Raw genomic sequence first — 22760 nt, 5'->3', positions numbered from 1 at the left:
GAAACAAGGTGGTTTTAGCTTTTTTTTCACTTGCCAGTGTGTTTAAAAACTTGAAAACATGTTTGAACTAACATATATTAGGGGTGCAATAGTGCTATGTTTAGTTTAACACTAGCACAGCACAGTATTCAATTAGTATTCAATAAATACTGTACCTGTAAAATAGTGACAATTACTGTAGTACAATTTGCCAGACTACAACATTGATACATAGATTGCACTTTAATGCTGTAAACAGAGTGAACTGTGCATAACAAAATTGTGCCAGTCATTTTTCTCGCAATCACACAAAGATTACAGCACTGTTTTAAAATCCTTGGAGATTGAACTTCAGCTCCACAAAGCGCTGTATTAGCAAAGCGCTGTAAAGTGAGGTATACCTGTACCTAATTAAAGGGACAGTAATCCTTAAAAATAATGCTATATAATTCTGCACATAGTGCAGAATTATATAACATATTAGTACAATCTTTATAAAACAAAATTTCCCCTTTGAATTTAAAAAAAAACATGCTGTTTTACAGACCCGCTCTCTGTGATCTGCTGAGCGGGTCTGTTAATTTTTCAAACAGCGCATCGGGCCAGCTGTATAGTCACAGCCCGGCCCGACCGCGCCATAGCGCTAAGTGCAGCTCGCTCCTGCTGTCTGACAGAGCAGGAGCGAGCTGCACTTAGTGCTATGGCGCAGTCGGGCCGGGCTGTGACTATACAGCTGGCCCGATGCGCTGTTTGAAAAATTAACAGACCCGCTCAGCAGATCACAGAGAGCGGGTCTGTAAAACAGCATGTTTTTTTTTAAAAATTCAAAGGGGAAATTTTGTTTTATAAAGATTGCGCTAATATAATGTTATATAATTCTGCACTATGTGCAGAATTATATAACATTATTTTTAATGTTTACTGACACTTTTTAAGTTGTTTAAACATTTTCCACAGCCCATGTTTAGCTGGGTGTATACAGCTATGACACTACATTTGCAGAGCTCATTAGAGCTTGGTTGGATTTGGGATCCCTGAATCTAAGCCCACTATTCATTGCAATCCTATTCCATTTGTCTATCACACTGGTTTTCATACCTGTCCTCAGGCCTCCCTAACAGGCCACATTTTGAGGATAGCTGAACTAAAGCACAGGTGAAATACTCGGCTGATTTAGTTTACTTATTCTCATCCAAAGTAATTGAAAAACTTTGGCCTATAGAATCTTCCTGGGGGTGTTAGCTGTAAGGGAATTTCAATTCCAAAACCATAATAGAAGCTCCAGAAGACAGTGTAATTGGGCTTCACCATGGCTACAATAATAGTTACAATAATTTTAGAACTTTATTTCGTAAAGTGAAGGGAAACTTTGATGAATGAAAGCCGGATTTTTAAAAATACTATCTTCTTTACACGTCAGCAATGACTAATCCGACTTCCTTCAATCATGGCTTTTCCCCCAGAGGTAACATTGCCTGAGGTAATGCCGTGATTGGAGGAAGCCAGATTAGTCATTGCTGACGTGTGAAGAGAGGCTCTCCAGGCGGGGGAAGCTGCTTCGGCCGTGAAGAGAAGAATGGTAATTTTTTAAACAAAGCGGCTGCTTTATAAACTTTGATGAATGAAAGTGCCCCTGTTTTTAATAGTATGTTTAAAAAACGGGTTTTCATTCATCAAAGTTTACCTTTTCTTTAACTAATATTTCTTAGTGTGCAATATAAAAATAAACTGCTGTATATATTGAGTAAAATATCCAAATAAATAATTTAACAAGCACAAGGTATCTGTAATGGTGACAAGTGCCCTCACCCTAGAATTTTTCTTTGTAAAAATAAGCACCCACCTGAGTCACTCTTGATGGCCGTGCAGTTTTGAAATGATGAATAACCCATGTGCGCTCACTCCCAGCACACGTTGCCACTGATATTTTTATGCTCAGGCATATTATTATTATTATTGTGCCCCCCAGAAAAAAATCTACAGATGACCACATAATGCAGAATTATATAACATTAGCTTAGCGCCAAGTTTATAAAACAAAAGATTGCAGAGATATTATATTTCAAAATGCAATTTTAATGACCGCTGCTCCTGACTCGCGACCAGAGCGGGAGCGAGCTACATTCAGTTTAATGGCGTAATCGGGCCAGGCTGTGACAAAGACAGCATGCCTGCAATGCGCTTATGCAAACTAAAATCCGCCCAGTAGTCAGGAGCGGCGGTCAGTAATTGCATTTTGAAATATAATATCTCTGCAATCTTTTTTTTTTTTTTTTTTTTTTTTTATAAACTTGATGCTAAGCTAATGTTATATAATTCTGCACTAAGTGCAGAATTATATAACATTAGTTCGTAGGTTTACTGTCCCTTTAACCGTTTGTGTAATTTTGCTTGCTACCACTTTTTCTGTTATATACATGCACTGTCAATTTTTGTTTAATAAATATTCTTTTATTAAAGGGAGATTCTAATGGAAAATGTTTGTCCTTTTATCCGTTCCCCAGTTTTGCATAACCAACATGGTTATATTAATACACTTTTTACCTCTGTGATTACCTTGTATCTAAGCCTCTGCAGACTGCCTACTTATTTTAGTTCTTTTAAGAGACTTGCATATTAGCCAATCAGTGCTGACTCCTAGGCAACTCCACTAGACTGAGCACAAGGTTAAACTGTCCAAATGCAGAGAGAAAATAGGTGCCCTTCAAGGGCTTATAAATGTTTTATTGTTTAAAGTTATCTAGAATCCCGAGGATCTGGCTAAACTTCAGGTGCAAAGTAAATGTTATACAAAAATGCAGAGATGTCCCTGGTTTCATTTAGCTCTAAGATGTTTTAAACCTTCAGCTGTTAGTGCTTTTATGTAAAGTTTTTTTTTTACAGTCATTTGCACAGTTGTGTTTGTATGCTCATATTCCAGATGGAACACAGATTTGTGTTTGAATGAAAAACTATATACTGGCATGTATGTAAGCATATTCTGTGACTTAAATCCACCCAACCTGGTTAACATTGGAATTATTTTTGTTGACCTGTTTGAGTGCCTTCTTTTCTAAAATGGGGTCTCATGTTCCTCTGTGTAGCTTTTTGGGGAGTAATGGTGCCCCCTTATTAAAAACACCCTTGTGACAAGTGGGGGGGTAGGTGACGTGGTGAAATGCCAACATTTTAGTAACAGGTTCTGGTGGGATTCCAAAATTTTAGCAAAAGGTTTGCTATCTTCTCTAATACAGAATATATATACTTCTTAAATTTTAGGAACGGTTTCTGGTGAGATCAGGCTTAATCCAATCACTGGTAGGTGATCATAATTATCACAAATTAGGGTTGTGGACCCTTCTTTCAAAACAGAGAATTCTCCTCTTTAAAAATAGGGGTCTCGCTGACCCAGCAAGTACAACAGAGTGAGATTGGGGCTACATAATGTGATATGTAAAGGAAGACTTGTCGCCTTCTCAGTCTTGAAGGAATGTGAAGGACAACAGCAGATCTGCCATAGCATTTCAGAAGTTAAAGGGATAGTCTTGTCAAAATTAAACTTTCATTATTCAGATAGAGCATGCAATTTTAAGCAACTTTATAATTTACTCCTATTATCAATTTTTCGTTGTACTCTTGCTATCTTTATTGAGATGTAAGCTTAAGAGCAGGCCCATTTTTGGTTCAGAACCTGGGAAGCGCTTACTGATTGGTAGCTACATTTAGACTTCAATCAGAAAGTGCTACCAATTTTCTGAGCAAAAAATGGGCTCGCTCTCATGCTCCCTCTCCCAGATACTAAACAAAATAAGATTAAACCAGAAAACCAAATGGTTGTTTAAAACTAATGCAGTTGTACAATCTCTTTCGTTTTCCACTAATTGTTTTGTTTTTGTTGTTTTTTGCAGCTGGCAGGAACAGCCGTCCTTGGAATAGGATTATGGCTCCGATTTGATGGCCAGACTAAAAGTTTACTTGAAAATGAAGATGATACCAAATCGTTTTATATAGGCAAGTACAGCTGAAATTTCTGGTTCCATTCAGTATTTAGAATTAAAAAAAGAAAGAGAAAAAAAAAGTTAAGAAATCCTGTGAGTTTCTGCAGATACTGATGCTTAAAGGGACACTGAACCCAAAATGTTTTCTTTCATGCTTCAGAAAGAGCATGCAATTTTAAGCAACTTTCTAATTTACTCCTATTGTCAAATGTTCATTCTCTTGGTATCTTAATTTGAAAAGCAAGTATGTAAGTCTAGATGCCGGCCTATTTTTAGTGAACATCCTAGGTTGTTCTTGCTGATTGGTGGATAAATTCACCCACAAATAAACAAGTGCTGTCCAGGTACTGAACCACAAATTGGCTAGCTCCTTTAAAGGGACACTAAACCCACATTTTTCTTTCATGATTCAGATAGAGCATGCAATTTTAAGCAGCCTTCTAATTTACTACTATTACCAATTTGTCTTCGTTCTCTTGCTATCTTTATTTGAAAAAGCAGAATAAAAGCTTTGGAGCCGGCCCATTTTAGGTTGAGAATCTGGGTTGCGCTTGCTTATTGGCTAGCTAAATGCAGGCACCAATCAGCAAGCCCTATCCAGGGTACTAAACAAAAAATAGGCCGGCTCCAAAGCTTTCATTCCTGCCTTTTCAAATAAAGATAGCAAGAGAACGAAGAAAAATTGATAATAGGAATATATTAGAAAGTTGCTTAAAATTGCATGCTCTATCTGAATCATGAAAGAAAAAAATTAGGTTCAGTGTCCCTTTAAGCTTAGATGTCTTTTTCAAATAAAGATGGCAAGAGAACGAAAAAAAGATAATATAAGTAAATTAGAAAGTTGCTTAAAATTGCATGCTCTATCTGAATCACAAAAGAAAAAATTTGGGTTCAGTGTCCCTTTAAAGGGTCAGTCTACGCCCAATACATAATTTTGGGCATTTGTTCTTACATATTAAAGAAGCATCTTGCAACTGGTCCCACATCTATAAACTTGTGAAGTGCATTAAATATTTTGTTAGCATCCAAAAATGACTGCCAAGCTCCACCCACCTATTGCATGTATATATTGGTATGTTAAAGGGACAGTCTACACCAAATTTTTTCTTATTTAAAAAGATAGATAATCCCTTTATTAACTATTCCCCGTTTTTGCATAACCAACACAGTTATATTAATATACTTTTTACCTCTGTGATTTCTTTGTTTCTAAGCCTCTGCAGACAGCCTCCTTATCTAAGTGCTTTTGACAGACATGCAGTGTAGTCAATCAGTGAAGACCCCTAAATAACTTCACGGGAGTGAGCACAATGTTAACTATGACACACATGAACTAACACTGTCTAACTGTGGAAAACTTTCAAAATGCTCTGAGCTAAGAGGTGGTTTTCAACGGTTTAGAAATCCGTTTGAGCCTAGCTAGGTTTAGCTTTTTAAAAATACCAACAAGGGAACAAAGCAAATTTGATGATAAAATTAAATTGGAAAGTTGTTTAAAATTACATACCCTATCTGAATCATGAAAGTTTAGTTTTGACTTTACTGTCCCTTTAAGTTTTCCTACATGCACACGCTGATTTGTGCATGTGCAGTTTGAAATAGCTAACTGAAAAATATTAAACGTGCACTGCGAAACTGTCATACATGAAAACTGGATAAGAAGAAAGCTGTGAGCGGAAATTGGTGGCCATTTTTGGCTGCTAACAAATGATTATGTAAAAGTTTCATGTACTACTTACAACCTTATAGATGTGGAACCCGTTGTAAGATGCTTGTCTGGTATGGAAAATTAAGTAATAAAGAATAAGTATTGGGTCTAGACCCCTTTTTAAAGGGACAGTCAACATCAAAATTGTTATTGTTTAAAAAGATAACGTTTTTTTATGAGTAATTGGCTAAAATGCTAGTCAATTGATAATGGCCATGTGAGTAGGGTGCTGTGTGCAGAGGCTTAGATACAAGGTAATTAGAGGTAAAAAGTATATTAATGTAACCATGTTTGCTGTGCAAAACTGGGGAATGAGTAATAAAGGGATTATCTATCTTTTATAAACAATAAACATTTTGGAGAAGACTGTCCCTTTAAAAGTTTTATATGGGCAAAACAAAAATATCAAATGCACGAGAGACATTAAAGGGATAGGAAACACTTTGAAGTTGTAATATAACATTTTGATTTTATTAACACAATGACAGTGGCAAGACCTGCCATCTCTAGACCCAAGTCCTCCAAAGTGGTGGGGTGGAGTTTCACAATGGAAAAACAATTGCAGCAAGCATGGTTAATCTGTTCTTATATAGTTCAGATTCTGCTGATCTCTTAATCTATTGGAAGAAATTGATGGAAACATTTAGAAAATTACAAGATGCAATGGCAGACATAGTTTATCTTCAAATTATCTTTTTCTTCAGCTACCGTAAAGTCGAGCTTGAATACTACTTCTGATTATAACAAGGACTTGGAGACAAAACTTGTCTTTCATGATTCATATGATGCATAATATTTTAAATAACTTTACAATTTACTTATGATCAAAGTTGCTTCATTCTCTGCTGGTCTCTTGCTGGCTGCCAATAAATAGTGCCTGCTGGTCTCTTGCTGGCTGCCTATAGTAGGGCCTGCTGGTCTCTTGCTGGCTTCCTATAGTAGGGCCTGCTGGTCTCTTGCTGGCTTCCTATAGTAGGGCCTGCTGGTCTCTTGCTGGCTTCCTATAGTAGGGCCTGCTGGTCTCTTGCTGGCTTCCTATAGTAGGGCCTGCGGGTCTCTTGCTGGCTTCCTATAGTAGGGCCTGCTGGTCTCTTGCTGGCTTCCTATAGTAGGGCCTGCTGGTCTCTTGCTGGCTGCCTATAGTAGGGCCTGCTGGTCTCTTGCTGGCTGCCTATAGTAGGGCCTGCTGGTCTCTTGCTGGCTGCCTATAATAGTACCTGCTGGTCTCTTGCTGGCTGCCTATAATAGAGCCTCCTTGTCTCTTGCTGGCTGCCTAAAGTAGGGCCTGCTGGTCTCTTGCTGGCTGCCTATAGTAGGGCCTGCTGGTCTCTTGCTGGCTGCCTATAGTAGGGCCTGCAGGTCTCTTGGTGGCTGCCTATAGTAGGGCCTGCTGGTCTCTTGCTGGCTGCCTATAGTAGGGCCTGCTGGTCTCTTGCTGGCTGCCTATAGTAGGGCCTGCTGGTCTCTTGCTGGCTGCCTATAGTAGGGCCTGCTGGTCTCTTGCTGGCTGCCTATAGTAGGGCCGGCTGGTCTCTTGCTGGCTGCCTATAGTAGGGCCGGCTGGTCTCTGGCTGGCTGCCTATAGTAGGGCCGGCTGGTCTCTGGCTGGCTGCCTATAGTAGGGCCGGCTGGTCTCTGGCTGGCTGCCTATAGTAGGGCCGGCTGGTCTCTGGCTGGCTGCCTATAGTAGGGCCGGCTGGTCTCTGGTTGGCTGCCTATAGTAGGGCCTGCTGGTCTCTGGTTGGCTGCCTATAGTAGGGCCTGCTGGTCTCTGGTTGGCTGCCTATAGTAGGGCCTGCTGGTCTCTGGTTGGCTGCCGATTAGGAGGGCCTGCTGGTCTCTTGCTGGCTGCCGATTAGGAGGGCCTGCTGGTCTCCTGTTAACCAGCCTGGAGTACCTACAATTATGAACATGAAATTATGCCAATAAAATAATTTAATGCAAGCTTATACACACAATAATTTGTTTTATTTTAAAGTTTGGAGATCATTAAAATTGATTAACTTGTCCATAGTTTGGTTGCAAAATCACTTTGCCTGCACAGCTTAAGGTGACAGCGGAATGATCTACTATTACCTACATGCACTCATACATGCCCTTGGCAAGCCTCCTGAGCTGCTAAGTAACAGCAAAACTAATTAGAAATGCCCAACTTAACATTTTATTCTAAAAATCACAAGGTGTTTACCGTCCTTGATTAAAATATATTAAACCGTGCTCCTCTTGTAAAAATAAATGTTAAATCAAAGTAATCCTAAAAAGAAACTAATTGTGTAAAAAAAAAAGCATACAACTTGTTTTCTTGCTAAATGAGCACTTATAAATTCTCAGTGTAACCACAGCTAGCTAGGACGACAGCTCCCATTACAGCACTTAGGTTTGATGGTCATATGAATTTTGCAGCAAAAGTCCTATATTGAACATGGGCAATAAACTAATTGCAGCTAGTAGATAGGTGTCTCCTAGCAACACTAAAAATAAAAACTAATAATTTATCTTCCTGTAGAGACAACAGCCCCCTTGTGGGCTTGTGACAGGAAATAATGGACCCTGCAAAAGTGAAGTAAAAAAAAAGTAATAAATAATAAAAACCTTTTTAGATGGATAATACATATTGCAATGATTTCTATTAAAGTGACAGTAAAGTCATAATTAGACATTCATGATTTAGATAGAGCATACAATTTTACTTTATTTAATTTGCTTCCTTCTCTTATCCCGTGAAAGGTTTATCTAGGTAAACTCAGGAGCAGCAAAGAACCTAGGTTCTAGCTGCTGATTGGCTGCATATATACACCGATTGTAATTTGCTCACCCATGTGTTCAGTTAGAAACCAGTAGTGCATTGCTGCTCCTTCAACAAATGATACCAGGACAATGTAGCAAATTTGATAATAGAAATACACTGGAAAATTGTGTAAACTTTTACATTTAGTGAATTGCCTGGGTGCTCTGTATGGTAGATAGGTAGAAACTTCAAAGAAAGAAGAGGCACTCACAGGACTTGGTAAACATTGGTTTTATTAGTATTTCATCAATAAAGGGACCTTTTGTCAAGACTGTTTATAATAGAAGGTACATAAGTTAAAGGGCCAGTCAACACAGTAGATTTGCATAATCAACAAATGCAAGATAACAAGACAATGCAATAGCACTTAGTCTGAACTTCAAATGAGTAGTAGATTTTTTTTCTGACAATTTTTAAAGTTATGTCTTTTTCCACTCCCCCTGTACCATGTGACAGCCATCAGCCAATCACAAATGCATACACTTACCATGTGACAGCCCTCAGCCATTCATAAATGCATACACACTTTTCTCCAACATTGGTGTGTCCGGTCCACGGCGTCATCCTTACTTGTGGGATATCTCTTCCCCAACAGGAAATGGCAAAGAGTCCCAGCAAAGCTGGCCATATAGTCCCTCCTAGGCTCCGCCCACCCTAGTCATTCTCTTTGCCGTTGCACAGGCAACATCTCCACGGAGATGGTTAAGAGTTTTTTGGTGTTTAAATGTAGTTTTTATTCTTTTATCAAGTGTTTGTTATTTTAAAATAGTGCTGGTATGTACTATTTACTCTGAAACAGAAAAGGATGAAGATTTCTGTTTGTGAGAGGAAGATGATTTTAGCAGACAGTAACTAAAATCGATTGCTGTTTCCACATAGGACTGTTGAGATGAAGTAACTTCAGTTGGGGGAAGCAGTTAGCAGACTTTTCTGCTTAAGGTATGACTAGCCATATTTCTAACAAGACGATGTAATGCTGGAAGGCTGTCTTTTCCCCTCATGGGGACCGGTAAGCCATTTTCTTAGTCTCAAACAGAATAAAGGGCTTAATATGGGCTATAAAACTGGTAGACATTTTTATGGGCTAAATCGATTGCTTTATTTGGGCATTTTATTCATATTTATGCTGACAATTTGCATTTATAAACTTGGGGAACGTTTATTAAACGGCAGGCACTGTGTTAGACACCTTTTCCAGTCAGGGAACCTTCCTAATTGTAGACTGAGCCTCATTTTGTTTTTTGAGAGCAGGGCATGCAGATGCATGTGTGAGGATCTAAAAATTGCTGGAAAAGCTTCTAGAAGGCGTCAATTGGTATCGTATTCCCCTCTGGGCTTGGTTGGGTCTCAGCAAAGACTATAGCTGGGACTGTATAGGGGTTAAATTTATAAACGGCTCTGGTTCCGTTATTTTAAGGGTTAAAGCTCTGAAATTTGGTGTGCAATACTATTAATGCTTTAAGACACTGTGGTGAAATTTTGGTAATTTTTTAACAATTCCTTCATACTTTTTCACATATTCAGTAATAAAGTGTTTTCTGTTTAAAATTTAAAGAGACAGTAACGGTTTTGTTTTAAAACGTTTTTTGTGCTTTGTTGACAAGTTTAAGCCTGTTTAACATGTCTGTACCTTCAGATAAGCTATGTTCTATATGTATGAAAGCCAATGTGTCTCCCCATTTAAATTTATGTGATAATTGTGCCATATCGTCCAAACAAAGTAAGGACAGTACTGCCACAGATAATGAAATTGCCCAAGATGATTCCTCAGATGAGGGGAGTAAACATGATACTACATCATCTCCTACTGTGTCTACACCAGTTTTGCCCACGCAGGAGGCCCCTAGTACATCTAGTGCGCCAATACTTACTACCATGCAACAATTAACGGCTGTAATGGATAACTCCATAGCAAATATTTTATCCAAAATGCCTACTTATCAGAGAAAGCGTGATTGCTCTGTTTTAAACACTGAAGAGCAGGAGGGCGCTGATGATAATTGTTCTGTCATACCCTCACACCAATCTGAAGGGGCCATGAGGGAGGTTTTGTCAGATGGGGAAATTTCAGATTCAGGAAAAATTTCTCAACAAGCTGAACCTGATGTTGTGACATTTAAATTTAAATTAGAACATCTCCGCGCACTGCTTAAGGAGGTGTTATCTACTTTGGATGATTGTGACAACTTGGTCATTCCAGAGAAATTATGCAAGATGGACAAGTTCCTAGAGGTTCCGGTGCACCCCGACGCTTTTCCTATACCCAAGCGGGTGGCGGACATAGTAAATAAGGAGTGGGAAAAGCCCGGCATACCTTTTGTCCCCCCCCCCTAATATTTAAGAAATTATTTCCTATGGTCGACCCCAGAAAGGACTTATGGCAGACAGTCCCTAAGGTCGAGGGGGCAGTTTCTACTCTAAACAAACGCACTACTATTCCTATCGAAGATAGTTGTGCTTTCAAAGATCCTATGGATAAAAAATTGGAAGGTTTGCTTAAAAAGATTTTTGTACAGCAAGGTTACCTTCTACAACCCATTTCGTGCATTGTTCCTGTCACTACAGCAGCGTGGTTCTGGTTCGAGGAACTAGAAAAGTCGCTCAGTAGAGAGACTCCATATGAGGAGGTTATGGACAGAGTTCACGCACTTAAATTGGCTAACTCTTTTATTTTAGATGCCGCTTTGCAATTAGCTAGATTAGCGGCGAAAAATTCAGGGTTTGCTATCGTGGCGCGCAGAGCGCTTTGGCTAAAGTCTTGGTCAGCGGATGTGTCATCCAAGACAAAATTGCTTAACATCCCTTTCAAAGGTAAAACTCTATTTGGACCAGAATTGAAAGAGATTATTTCAGACATCACTGGGGGAAAGGGCCACGCCCTTCCACAAGATAGGTCTTTCAAGGCTAAAAATAAGTCTAATTTTCGTTCCTTTCGCAATTTCAGGAACGGACCGGCCTCTAATTCTGCATCCTCTAAGCAAGAGGGTAATGCCTCACAACCCAAACCAGCCTGGAAACCGATGCAAGGCTGGAACAAGGGTAAGCAGGCCAAGAAGCCTGCCGCTGCTAACAAAACAGCATGAAGGAGTAGCCCCCGATCCGGGACCGGATCTAGTGGGGGGCAGACTCTCTCTCTTTGCTCAGGCTTTCCTTGGAATTCAAGGAACTACCCCCAATGGGAAGGTTCCACCTGTCTCACTTATCCTCAAACCAAATAAAGAGACAGGCATTCTTACATTGTGTAGAAGACCTGTTAAAGATGGGAGTGATACACCCAGTTCCAATAAAGGAACAAGGAATGGGATTTTATTCCAATCTGTTCGTAGTTCCCAAAAAAGAGGGAACTTTCAGACTAATTTTGGATTTGAAGATCCTAAACAAATTTCTCAGGGTACCATCGTTCAAGATTCTACCCACTATCCAGGAAAGTCAATTTATGACTACCGTGGATCTAAAGGATGCGTACCTACATATTCCTATCCACAAAGAACATCATCAGTTCCTAAGTTTTGCTTTTCTGGACAAGCATTACCAGTTTGTGGCCCTCCCATTCGGGTTAGCCACTGCTCCCAAGAATTTTCACAAAGGTGCTAGGGTCCCTTCTAGCGGTTCTAAGACCGAGGGGCATTGCAGTAGTACCTTACTTGGACGACATTCTAATACAAGCGTCGTCCCTGTCAAAAGCAAAGGCTCATACAGACATCGTTCTGGCCTTTCTCAGATCACACGGATGGAAGGTGAACATAGAAAAAAGTTCTCTGTCTCCGTCGACAAGAGTTCCCTTCTTGGGAACAATAATAGATTCCTTAGAAATGAGGATTTTTCTGACAGAGGTCAGAAAATCAAAACTTCTAAGCTCTTGTCAAGCTCTTCATTCTGTTCCTCGTCCTTCCATAGCGCAGTGCATGGAAGTAGTAGGGTTGATGGTTGCAGCAATGGACATAGTTCCTTTTGCACGAATTCATCTAAGACCATTACAACTGTGCATGCTCAAACAGTGGAATGGGGATTATACAGACTTGTCTCCAATGATTCAAGTAGATCAGAAGACCAGAGATTCACTCCGTTGGTGGCTGACCCTGGACCATCTGTCCCAGGGAATGAGCTTCCGCAGACCAGAGTGGGTCATTGTCACGACCGACGCCAGTCTAGTGGGCTGGGGCGCGGTCTGGGAATCCCTGAAAGCTCAGGGTCTATGGTCTCGGGAAGAGTCTCTTCTCCCGATAAACATTCTGGAACTGAGAGCAATATTCAATGCTCTCAGGGCTTGGCCTCAACTAGCAAAGGCCAGATTCATAAGGTTCCAATCAGACAACATGACGACCGTTGCGTATATCAATCATCAGGGGGGAACAAGGAGTTCCCTGGCGATGAAAGAAGTGACCAAAATAATTCAATGGGCGGAGGATCACTCCTGCCACCTGTCTGCGATCCACATCCCAGGTGTGGAAAACTGGGAGGCGGATTTTCTGAGTCGTCAGACATTCCATCCGGGGGAGTGGGAACTCCACCCGGAGATCTTTGCCCAAATAACCCAATTATGGGGCCTTCCAGACATGGATCTGAACTTCAAGGTTCCTTGCTACGGGTCCAGATCCAGGGATCCCAAGGCGACTCTAGTAGATGCACTAGTAGCACCTTGGACCTTCAACCTAGCTTATGTATTTCCACCGTTTCCTCTCATTCCCAGGCTGGTAGCCAGGATCAATCAGGAGAGGGCCTCAGTGATCTTGATAGCTCCTGCGTGGCCACGCAGGACTTGGTATGCAGACCTGGTGAATATGTCATCGGTTCCACCATGGAAGCTACCTTTGAGACAGGACCTTCTTGTTCAGGGTCCATTCGAACATCCATATCTGGTCTCCCTCCAGGTGACTGCTTGAAGATTGAACGCTTGATTCTATCGAAGCGTGGGTTTTCAGATTCTGTGATAGATACTCTGGTTCAGGCCAGAAAACCGGCAACTAGAAAGATTTACCATAAAATATGGAAAAGATATATCTGTTGGTGTGAATCCAAAGGATTCCCATGGAATAAGATAAAAATTCCTAAGATTCTTTCCTTTCTACAAGAAGGTTTGGAGAAAGGATTATCTGCAAGTTCTCTAAAGGGACAGATCTCTGCTTTATCTGTCTTACTACACAAAAGACTGGCAGCTGTGCCAAATGTTCAAGCATTTGTTCAGGCTCTGGTTAGGATCAAGCCTGTTTACAGACCTTTGACTCCTCCCTGGAGTCTAAATCTAGTTCTTTCAGTTCTTCAAGGGGTTCCGTTTGAACCTTTACATTCCATAGATATTAAGTTATTATCTTGGAAAGTTTTGTTTTTGGTTGCAATTTCTTCTGCTAGAAGAGTTTCAGAGTTATCTGCTCTGCAGTGTTCTCCGCCCTATCTGGTGTTCCATGCAGATAAGGTGGTTTTGCGTACTAAGCCTGGTTTTCTTCCTAAGGTTGTTTCTAACAAAAATATTAACCAGGAGATAGTTGTACCTTCTTTATGTCCGAATCCAGTTTCAAAGAAGGAACGTTTGTTACACAATTTGGACGTAGTCCGTGCTCTAAAATTCTATTTAGAGGCTACAAAAGATTTCAGACAAACTTCTTCCTTGTTTGTTGTTTATTCTTGTAAAAGGAGAGGTCAAAAAGCAACTTCTACCTCTCTTTCCTTTTGGCTTAAAAGCATCATCCGATTGGCTTTTGAGACTGCCGGACGGCAGCCTCCTGAAAGAATCACAGCTCACTCCACTAGGGCTGTGGCTTCCACATGGGCCTTCAAGAACGAGGCTTCTGTTGACCAGATATGTAAGGCAGCGACTTGGTCTTCACTGCACACTTTTGCCAAATTTTACAAATTTGATACTTTTGCTTCTTCGGAGGCTATTTTTGGGAGAGAGGTTTTGCAAGCTGTGGTGCCTTCCGTTTAGGTAACCTGATTTGCTCCCTCCCTTCATCCGTGTCCTAAAGCTTTGGTATTGGTTCCCACAAGTAAGGATGACGCCGTGGACCGGACACACCAATGTTGGAGAAAACAGAATTTATGCTTACCTGATAAATTACTTTCTCCAACGGTGTGTCCGGTCCACGGCCCGCCCTGGTTTTTTAATCAGGTCTGATGAATTATTTTCTCTAACTACAGTCACCACGGTACCATATGGTTTCTCCTATATATATTTCCTCCTGTCCGTCGGTCGAATGACTGGGGTGGGCGGAGCCTAGGAGGGACTATATGGCCAGCTTTGCTGGGACTCTTTGCCATTTCCTGTTGGGGAAGAGATATCCCACAAGTAAGGATGACGCCGTGGACCGGACACACCGTTGGAGAAAGTAATTTATCAGGTAAGCATAAATTCTGTTATTCTTGCACATGCTCAGTAGGAGCTGTTGACTCAAAAAGTTTAAATATAAAAATACATTTTGTTAATGGAAGTAATTTGGAAAGTTGTTTAAAATGTCATGCTCTATCTGAATAATGAAAGTTTAATTTTGATTGAGTGTCCCTTTTAAAATCATAGTAAGACAACACATCAAGAAGGGTTACAACCACAAAGACAAGACAAATAAAATAAAAATAAAATTCCGTTGTCTATACATAGGTAAATAGGTAACTGCATATAAATCTAAGTTAACTCTATATAGAATGTAATGCCTATAATCAGTCAAGTGAACTGTATACTATAGGTAAATATACAAGCAGCTAGAAAAAAACAAAATTCAACTAAACACAGCGTCATATATATTACAATTAACATACAGCCAGATTATGAGTTTTGCGTTACGAGTGGCTCGCTAATAACTTGCAAGTTATTTCCACCGCTCACCTTTAATAGCGCTGCTATTACAGGTTTGCAAAAACCCGGCGTTTGCGGGCGATATGGCTGTCTTGAGCTCCATACCGCACACAAATACCAGCGCTGCTTTGAGCTGCTTTGACGTGCTCGTGCACTATTTCCCCATAGACATCAATGGGGAGAGCTGGTTAAAAAAAAAAAAAAGCCTAACACCTGCAATGATGGAGCGTAAAGCGCCGTAACGCAGCCCCATTTATGTCTGTGGGGAAAGAAAATGTAGGTTTACACTTAACACCCTAACATAAACCCCGAGTCTAAACACCCCTAATCTGCCGCCCCCGACATCGCCGACACCTACATTACTTATTAACCCCTAATCTGCCGCCCCAACGACGTCGCCGACACTATACTAAAGTTATTAACCCCTAAACCTCTGGCCTCCCACATCACTGACACTAAATAAATATATTAACCCCTAACCCGAAGTCTAACCCTAAACCTAACGTAACCCTAACACCTCTAACTTTAATATAATTAAAATAAATCTAAATAAAACCTACTATTTACTAAATAATCCCTATTTAAAACTAAATACTTACCTGTAAAATAAACCCTAAGCTAGCTACAAAATAACTAACATTATGGCCAAAATTGATATGTACATGACTGCATTGCAGTTTTAAATATATGTAAAAATGGAAGAAGGTAGCACTCTCATGGAAAGGAAAAAAAACCTTTTATTGGAGCAATGTTTCGGGGCTACCTACCCCTTTCTCAAGCTAATACACAGTGGTATAATCAAACCATTTATGTGCAAAGCAATAAATTAGTGATCAATCCTCAGGCCTTTTAAGGGTGCGTGTGCTAATATTACATCATACTGACATAATTACATCACTTTAATAACACATGCCTACTTATTTTAACCCTGACTGGCCTTTGTAAGAATTGACACTCAGTTTTAAATATACTCATTTTACAACATACAGTATATTTATTTCTAATGACACAGTGAGTCCACGATCATCATAATTACTGCTGGCCAGGAGTGATATTCCCAACAGTAATTATGATGATCCGTGGACTCACCGTGTCAAGAAATAAATACATTTATCAGGTAAGCATAAATTTCCTTTTCTACTGACAAACATGCTTTTAGTAAAAGTTATTGTTTTTTTAATGGTATACTCGTGCTGTATACAGCCCATATTCCAGCATTCAAACAACATGGCAGAGGCAGCTTGTATGACACAAGACACATCACTGTCATCTTTTGGATTTGATTAAGGATGCATGGGGCCGTACACCGAAGTATTACCAAAAATGCTCAACCCCTTAAGACCAATGACGTATGGAGTACGTCCTGCAAAAAAATGCAGTTAACGACCAAGAACTTACCCCGTACGTCGTTGGTCTTTGAAATCAGTGGAAGCGATCCTGATCGCTTCCAATCGCTTTCATGTTATTGCAGTGATACCTCGATATTGAGGCATACTGCAATAACTTTTTTTTAGCCATCCAATGCAGAGATAGCCACTCTGTGGCCCTCTCTGCATCGGCCATTGATGGACATTATCGTTGGTGGGTGGGAGCTCATCCAGGGAGGCGGGTGGGCGGTCATCAGTGGAGGAGGGGGGCGGGATCGCGTGCATGTGTGCGCGCATGCACGGGGGGGTGCATGCGGGGGGATGCCTACAAAAGGCTTCATATGCTGTAGATGCGAGGGTGGGAGGGAGGACTGGGAAGGGGTGGATTATAAAATTTAAGGGATCTGGGAGAGGGTGGGGGGTTGAATCTTGAGGGGGGGCTGCTACACTACAGAAAAGAAGCATAATTTTTAAAATAAAAAATAAACATAAAACTTCAATTTCAAACTGGACTACTGGCAGACAGCTGACAGTACCCAATATGGCGCTCAATAAGGCAGAGGGGGGTTAAAGAGCTGTTTGGGGGGGGATCAGGGAGGTTGGGGGGCTAAGAGGGGATCCTACACAGCAGAATATTTTTTTTTTAAAAAACCCAAACCCCCCCTCCCCCCCAAAAAAAACCAAACAAAACAAACAACTTTTATTTTAGTACTGGCGGACTTTCTGCCAGTACTTAAGATGGTCGGGACAATTGTGGTGTGGGGGAGGGAATAGAGCTATTTGGGAGGGATCAGGGGGTGTGATGTGTCAGGTGGGAGGCTGATCTCTACACTAAAGAAGCATTTACAACCCAGAGAAGCATTTACAGCCATTTATGCCATAATTGAACAAGTTGTTTTTAAATAATTTCAGTGAGAAACTTAGTTTGTGAAAAAAATTGTGAGAAAGTGAACAATTCTTTTTATTTGTTCGCATTTGACAGTGAAAGGGTGGCATCAAATATACCAAAATGGGCCTAGATCAATACTTTGGGATGTCTTCTAAATAAATATCAACATGTCAAGGGATATTCAGGGTTTCCTGACAGATATCAGTGTTCCAATGTAACTAGCGCTAATTTTGAAAAAAAAGTGGTTTGGAAATAGCAAAATGCTACTTGTATTTATTGCCCTATAACTTGCAAAAAAGCAAAGAACATGTAAAGATTGAGTATTTCTAAACTCAGGACAAAATGTAGAAACTATTTAGCATGGTTGTTTTTTGGTGGTTGTAGATGTGTAACATATTTTGGGGGTCAAAGTTAGAAAAAGTTTTTTGTTGTTGTTTTTTTTTTTCATTTCCTCATATTTTATTAAAAAAAATGTATAGTAAATTATAAGAAATGATGAAAATGATTTCTTTTGAAAGTCCATGTAATTGTGAGGAAAAAACGGTATATAATGTGTGGGTACAATAAATGAGTAAGAGGAAAATTACAGCTAAACACAAGCACCACAAAATGTAGAAATAGCCTTGGTCCCAAACGGACAGAAAATGGAAAAGTGCTGCGGTCATTAAGGGGTTAAACTCAACATTTTAGGCAATAAAAAAAAATAATTAAGCTTATATTCTGCATTTCTCTGTCTGAACTTTCAGTGTTTTCTGTGCAGGGGTCTACATCTTAATTGCAGCCGGTGCACTCATGATGTTGGTTGGCTTTTTGGGTTGCTGCGGAGCTATTCAGGAATCAGAATGCATGTTGGGACTGGTAATATATTTTATACACTATTATACATTATTATATTTGTAATGTAATGACTAATATTCATATTACATTTCTCAGAAACCAAGTTGAATATCATTTTGAAATTATTTAGCAAAGCATGGGAAAATGATAAAAAAAGAAAGTGTAATATATTTTTTTTTCTTCTAGTTTTTTGCATTTCTCTTGGTTATATTTGCAATTGAAATTGCTGCTGGAATCTGGGGATTTGCAAATAAAGACAAGGTAAGTCTATGAAAAAGTATTTACAAAAATTAAAGCGTATAATTACTGCTACCAAATATTTAAAGGGACACTAAACATAAATGTAATGCTCCTCCCTCTAATTATGGGAATTGCAATTTTGAAACTTTGGTTACACTGAAGGTTTTTAAAGGAATGTTGCTTCACATGTGCAAAGGCATCAAACTAGAATGCAGTGAAAATTAGATTTCAATATGGCTGCACCTGTGACTAAAGGGAGACTGTGAATAATCTGAATACTAAATATAAAAGAAATACAAAACAATAGTGTGAAGAGGTGCTCTGTAGAACATATTTATACAAAGCCAGTTACAGACTGACAAAAATACATGCTAGTTATCACTACACTGGTTATCTCATGTGCCATGACCATTCCAAAATAAAAGCTGATGTTAAAGGGACATGACACACAATTTTTTTTGCTTCATTCTCTTGATATCTGTTGTTAAAGAATCAGCACTACACTACCCAGAGCTAGTTGAACAGATCAGCCTATGACAGGAAGCATATGTGTGCGGCCACCAAGTTTCCAATAGTGCATATCTGCTCATGAGCCTACCTAGATATGATGTTCACCAAAGCAGTCTCATTGTGCTCACTCCTGTGGAATTACAATGTTATGTATATAACACACATTAACTAGCTCTGTCTTGCTGTGAAAAGCTTATAAAATGGACTGAAATAAAGGTGGCCTGCAGGGACTTCAAAACAGGCAGCGATTTAGAGTTTTAACTGTTAAAAGAATATTAATATAACTATTGTTTATGCAAAACGGGGGAATGGCTAGTGATTAGACATTTAATCTATCTTTTTAAACAACATTTCTCCTGTTAAGTGTAGTCAGTCCACGGGTCATCCATTACTTATGGGATTATATCTCCTCCCTAACAGGAAGTGCAAGAGGATCACCCAAGCAGAGCTGCTATATAGCTCCTCCCCTCTACGTCATACCCAGTCATTCTCTTGCACCTAACTAATAGATAGGACGTGTGAGAGGACTGTGGTGTGTTAAACTTAGTTTTTATTTCTTCAATCAAAAGTTTGTTATTTTAAACGGCACCGGAGTGTGTTGTTTCTTCTCAGGCAGCATTAGAAGAAGAATCTACCTGAGTTTGTCTATGATCTTAGCGGTCATAACTAAGATCCACTTGCTGTTCTTGGCCATTCTGAGGAGTGAGGTAACTTCAGAACAGGGGATAGCAGGCAGGGCCCACCTGCAAGGAGGTATGTGCAGTATATTATTTTCTAAGGAATGGAATTGACTGAGAAAATACTGCTAATACCGATGTAATGTAAATGCAGCCTTAAATGCAGTAGTAGCGACTGGTATCAGGCTGATATGTATGTATGTATACTCTGAGGTATTTCTGGGGAATGGAAGTTCACTAAGAAAATACTGTCTATATTAAAGTAATATTTGAGCCTGCACTGCAGTGAAAGCGACTAGCAGCAGGCTTATTAATAACATTTCATAATTTTCATTTTTAAAAACGTTTACTGGCATGTTAATCGTTTTTTCTGAGGTACTTGGTGATAAAACTTTATGGGCATGATTTTTACCACATGGCTGTCGTTTGTTTCTGAATAAAAACAGTTTACTGAGCTTCCCCACTGTTGTAATATGAGTGGGAGGGGCCTATTTTAGCGCTTTATTGCGCAGTAAAAATTTAGTCACAGTCTTCCTATTTCTTCCTCCATGATCCAGGACGTCTCTACAGAGCTCAGGGGTCTCCAAAAATAGTTTTGAGGGAGGTAATCACTCACAGCAGACCTGTGACAGTGTTTTTTGACTGTGATAAAAACGTTAATTATTAAATTGTTATCCGTTTTTTGGGTATTAAGGGGTTAATCATCCATTTGCTGGTGGGTGCAATCCTTTGCTAACTTAATACATTTACTGTGAAAAATTGGTTGCTATAACTATTTTGGTTCATTGTTATTTCAACTGTGACAGCTTTTTGTGCTTCTTAAAGGCACAGTAGCGTTTTTTATATTGCTTGTAAATTTATTTAGAAAAGTATTTCCAAGCTTGCTAGTCTCATTGCTAGTCTGTTTAAACATGTCTGACACAGATGAATCTCTTTGTTCACTATGTTTAAAGGCCAATGTGGAGCCCAATAGAAATTTGTGTACTAATTGCATTGATGCTACTTTAAATAAAAGCCAATCTGTACATGTAAAGAAATTATCACCAGACAACGAGGGGGAAGTTATGCCGACTAACTCTCCTCACGTGTCAGTACCTTCGCCTCCCGCTCAGGAGGTGCGTGATATTGTGGCGCCAAGTACATCAGGGCGGCCCATACAAATCACTTTGCAAGACATGGCTAATGTTATGACTGAAGTACTATCTAAATTGCCAGAATTTAGGTGTAAACCTGATCACACTGGGGTAAGAACAGAGTGCGCTGATAATAATAGAGCCATGTCTGATACTGCGTCACAATTTGCAGAACATGAGGACGGAGAGCTTCATTCTGTGGGTGACGGATCTGATCCAAGTAAACTGGACTCAGACATTTCAAATTTTAAATTTAAGCTTGAGAACCTCCGTGTATTACTAGGGGAGGTATTAGTGGCTCTGAATGATTGTAACACGGTTGCAATTCCAGAGAAAGTATGTAGGCTGGATAAATATTTTGCAGTACCGGCGTGTACTGACGTTTTTCCTATACCTAAAAGGCTTACAGAAATTGTTAACAAGGAGTGGGATAGACCCGGTGTGCCTTTTTCACCCCCTCCTATATTTAGAAAAATGTTTCCAATAGACGCCACCACACGGGACTTATGGCAGACGGTCCCTAAGGTGGAGGGAGCAGTTTCTACTCTGGCTAAGCGCACCACTATCCCGGTGGAGGATAGCTGTGCTTTTTCAGATCCAATGGATAAAAAGTTAGAGGGTTACCTTAAGAAAATATTTGTTCAGCAAGGTTTTATATTACACCCCCTTGCATGCATTGCGCCTGTCACGGCTGCGGCGGCATTCTGGTTTGAGTCTCTGGAAGATACCCTTAGCACAGCTCCATTGGATGAGATTATAAACAAGCTTAAAGTCCTTAAGCTAGCTAATTCATTTATTTCTGATGCCGTAGTACACTTAACTAAACTTACGGCTAAGAACTCCGGATTCGCCATTCAATCGCGTAGAGCGCTGTGGCTTAAATCCTGGTCAGCTGATGTGACTTCTAAATCTAAATTGCTTAACATTCCTTTCAAAGGGCAGACATTATTCGGGCCCGGTTTGAAAGAAATTATCGCTGACATTACTGGAGGTAAGGGCCATGCCCTGCCTCAAGACAGGGCCAAACCAAGGGCTAAACAGTCTAATTTTCGTGCCTTTCGTAACTTCAAGGCAGGAGCAGCATCAACTTCCTCTGCTCCAAGACAGGAAGGAACTGTTGCTCGCTACAGACAGGGCTGGAAACCTAACCAGTCCTGGAACAAGGGCAAGCAGGCCAGAAAACCTGCTGCTGCCCCTAAGACAGCATGAAGTGAGGGCCCCCGATCCGGAAACGGATCTAGTGGGGGGCAGACTTTCTCTCTTCGCCCAGGCTTGGGCAAGAGATGTCCAGGATCCCTGGGCGTTGGAGATCATATCTCAGGGATATCTTCTGGACTTCAAAGCTTCTCCTCCACAAGGGAGATTTCATCTTTCAAGGTTATCAGCAAACCAGATAAAGAAAGAGGCGTTTCTACGCTGTGTACAAGACCTCTTACTAATGGGAGTGATCCACCCAGTTCCGCAGTCGGAACATGGACAAGGGTTTTATTCAAATCTGTTTGTGGTTCCCAAAAAAGAGGGAACCTTCAGACCAATCTTGGACTTAAAGATCCTAAACAAATTCCTAAGAGTTCCATCGTTCAAAATGGAAACTATTCGGACCATCTTACCTATGATCCAAGAGGGTCAGTACATGACCACAGTGGATTTAAAGGATGCCTACCTTCACATACCGATTCACAAGGATCATTACCGGTATCTAAGGTTTGCCTTCCTAAACAGGCATTACCAGTTTGTAGCTCTTCCCTTCGAGTTAGCTACGGCTCCAAGAATCTTTACAAAGGTTCTGGGCTCTCTTCTGGCGGTACTAAGACCGCGAGGCATAGCGGTAGCTCCGTACCTAGACGACATTCTGATACAAGCGTCAA

General features: G+C 40.3%; 1 protein-coding gene across 1 annotated transcript in view; it reads left to right on the top strand.

Annotated features, from left to right (window-relative positions):
• CD9 (CD9 molecule) overlaps nucleotides 1–22760 on the top strand; it is a 158745-nt gene that overhangs the window by 64410 nt on the left and 71575 nt on the right. Inside the window, exons 2-4 of the mRNA XM_053718731.1 lie at nucleotides 3867–3969; nucleotides 18256–18353; nucleotides 18519–18593. Coding sequence (XP_053574706.1) covers nucleotides 3867–3969; nucleotides 18256–18353; nucleotides 18519–18593 — 276 coding nt within the window. The remainder of the gene's footprint in view (nucleotides 1–3866; nucleotides 3970–18255; nucleotides 18354–18518; nucleotides 18594–22760) is intronic.

Source organism: Bombina bombina, chromosome 6 (assembly GCF_027579735.1).
Source record: "Bombina bombina isolate aBomBom1 chromosome 6, aBomBom1.pri, whole genome shotgun sequence".
Classification (NCBI taxonomy): Eukaryota; Metazoa; Chordata; class Amphibia; order Anura; family Bombinatoridae; genus Bombina; species Bombina bombina.
This window is presented reverse-complemented; position numbering and strand designations above follow the sequence as displayed.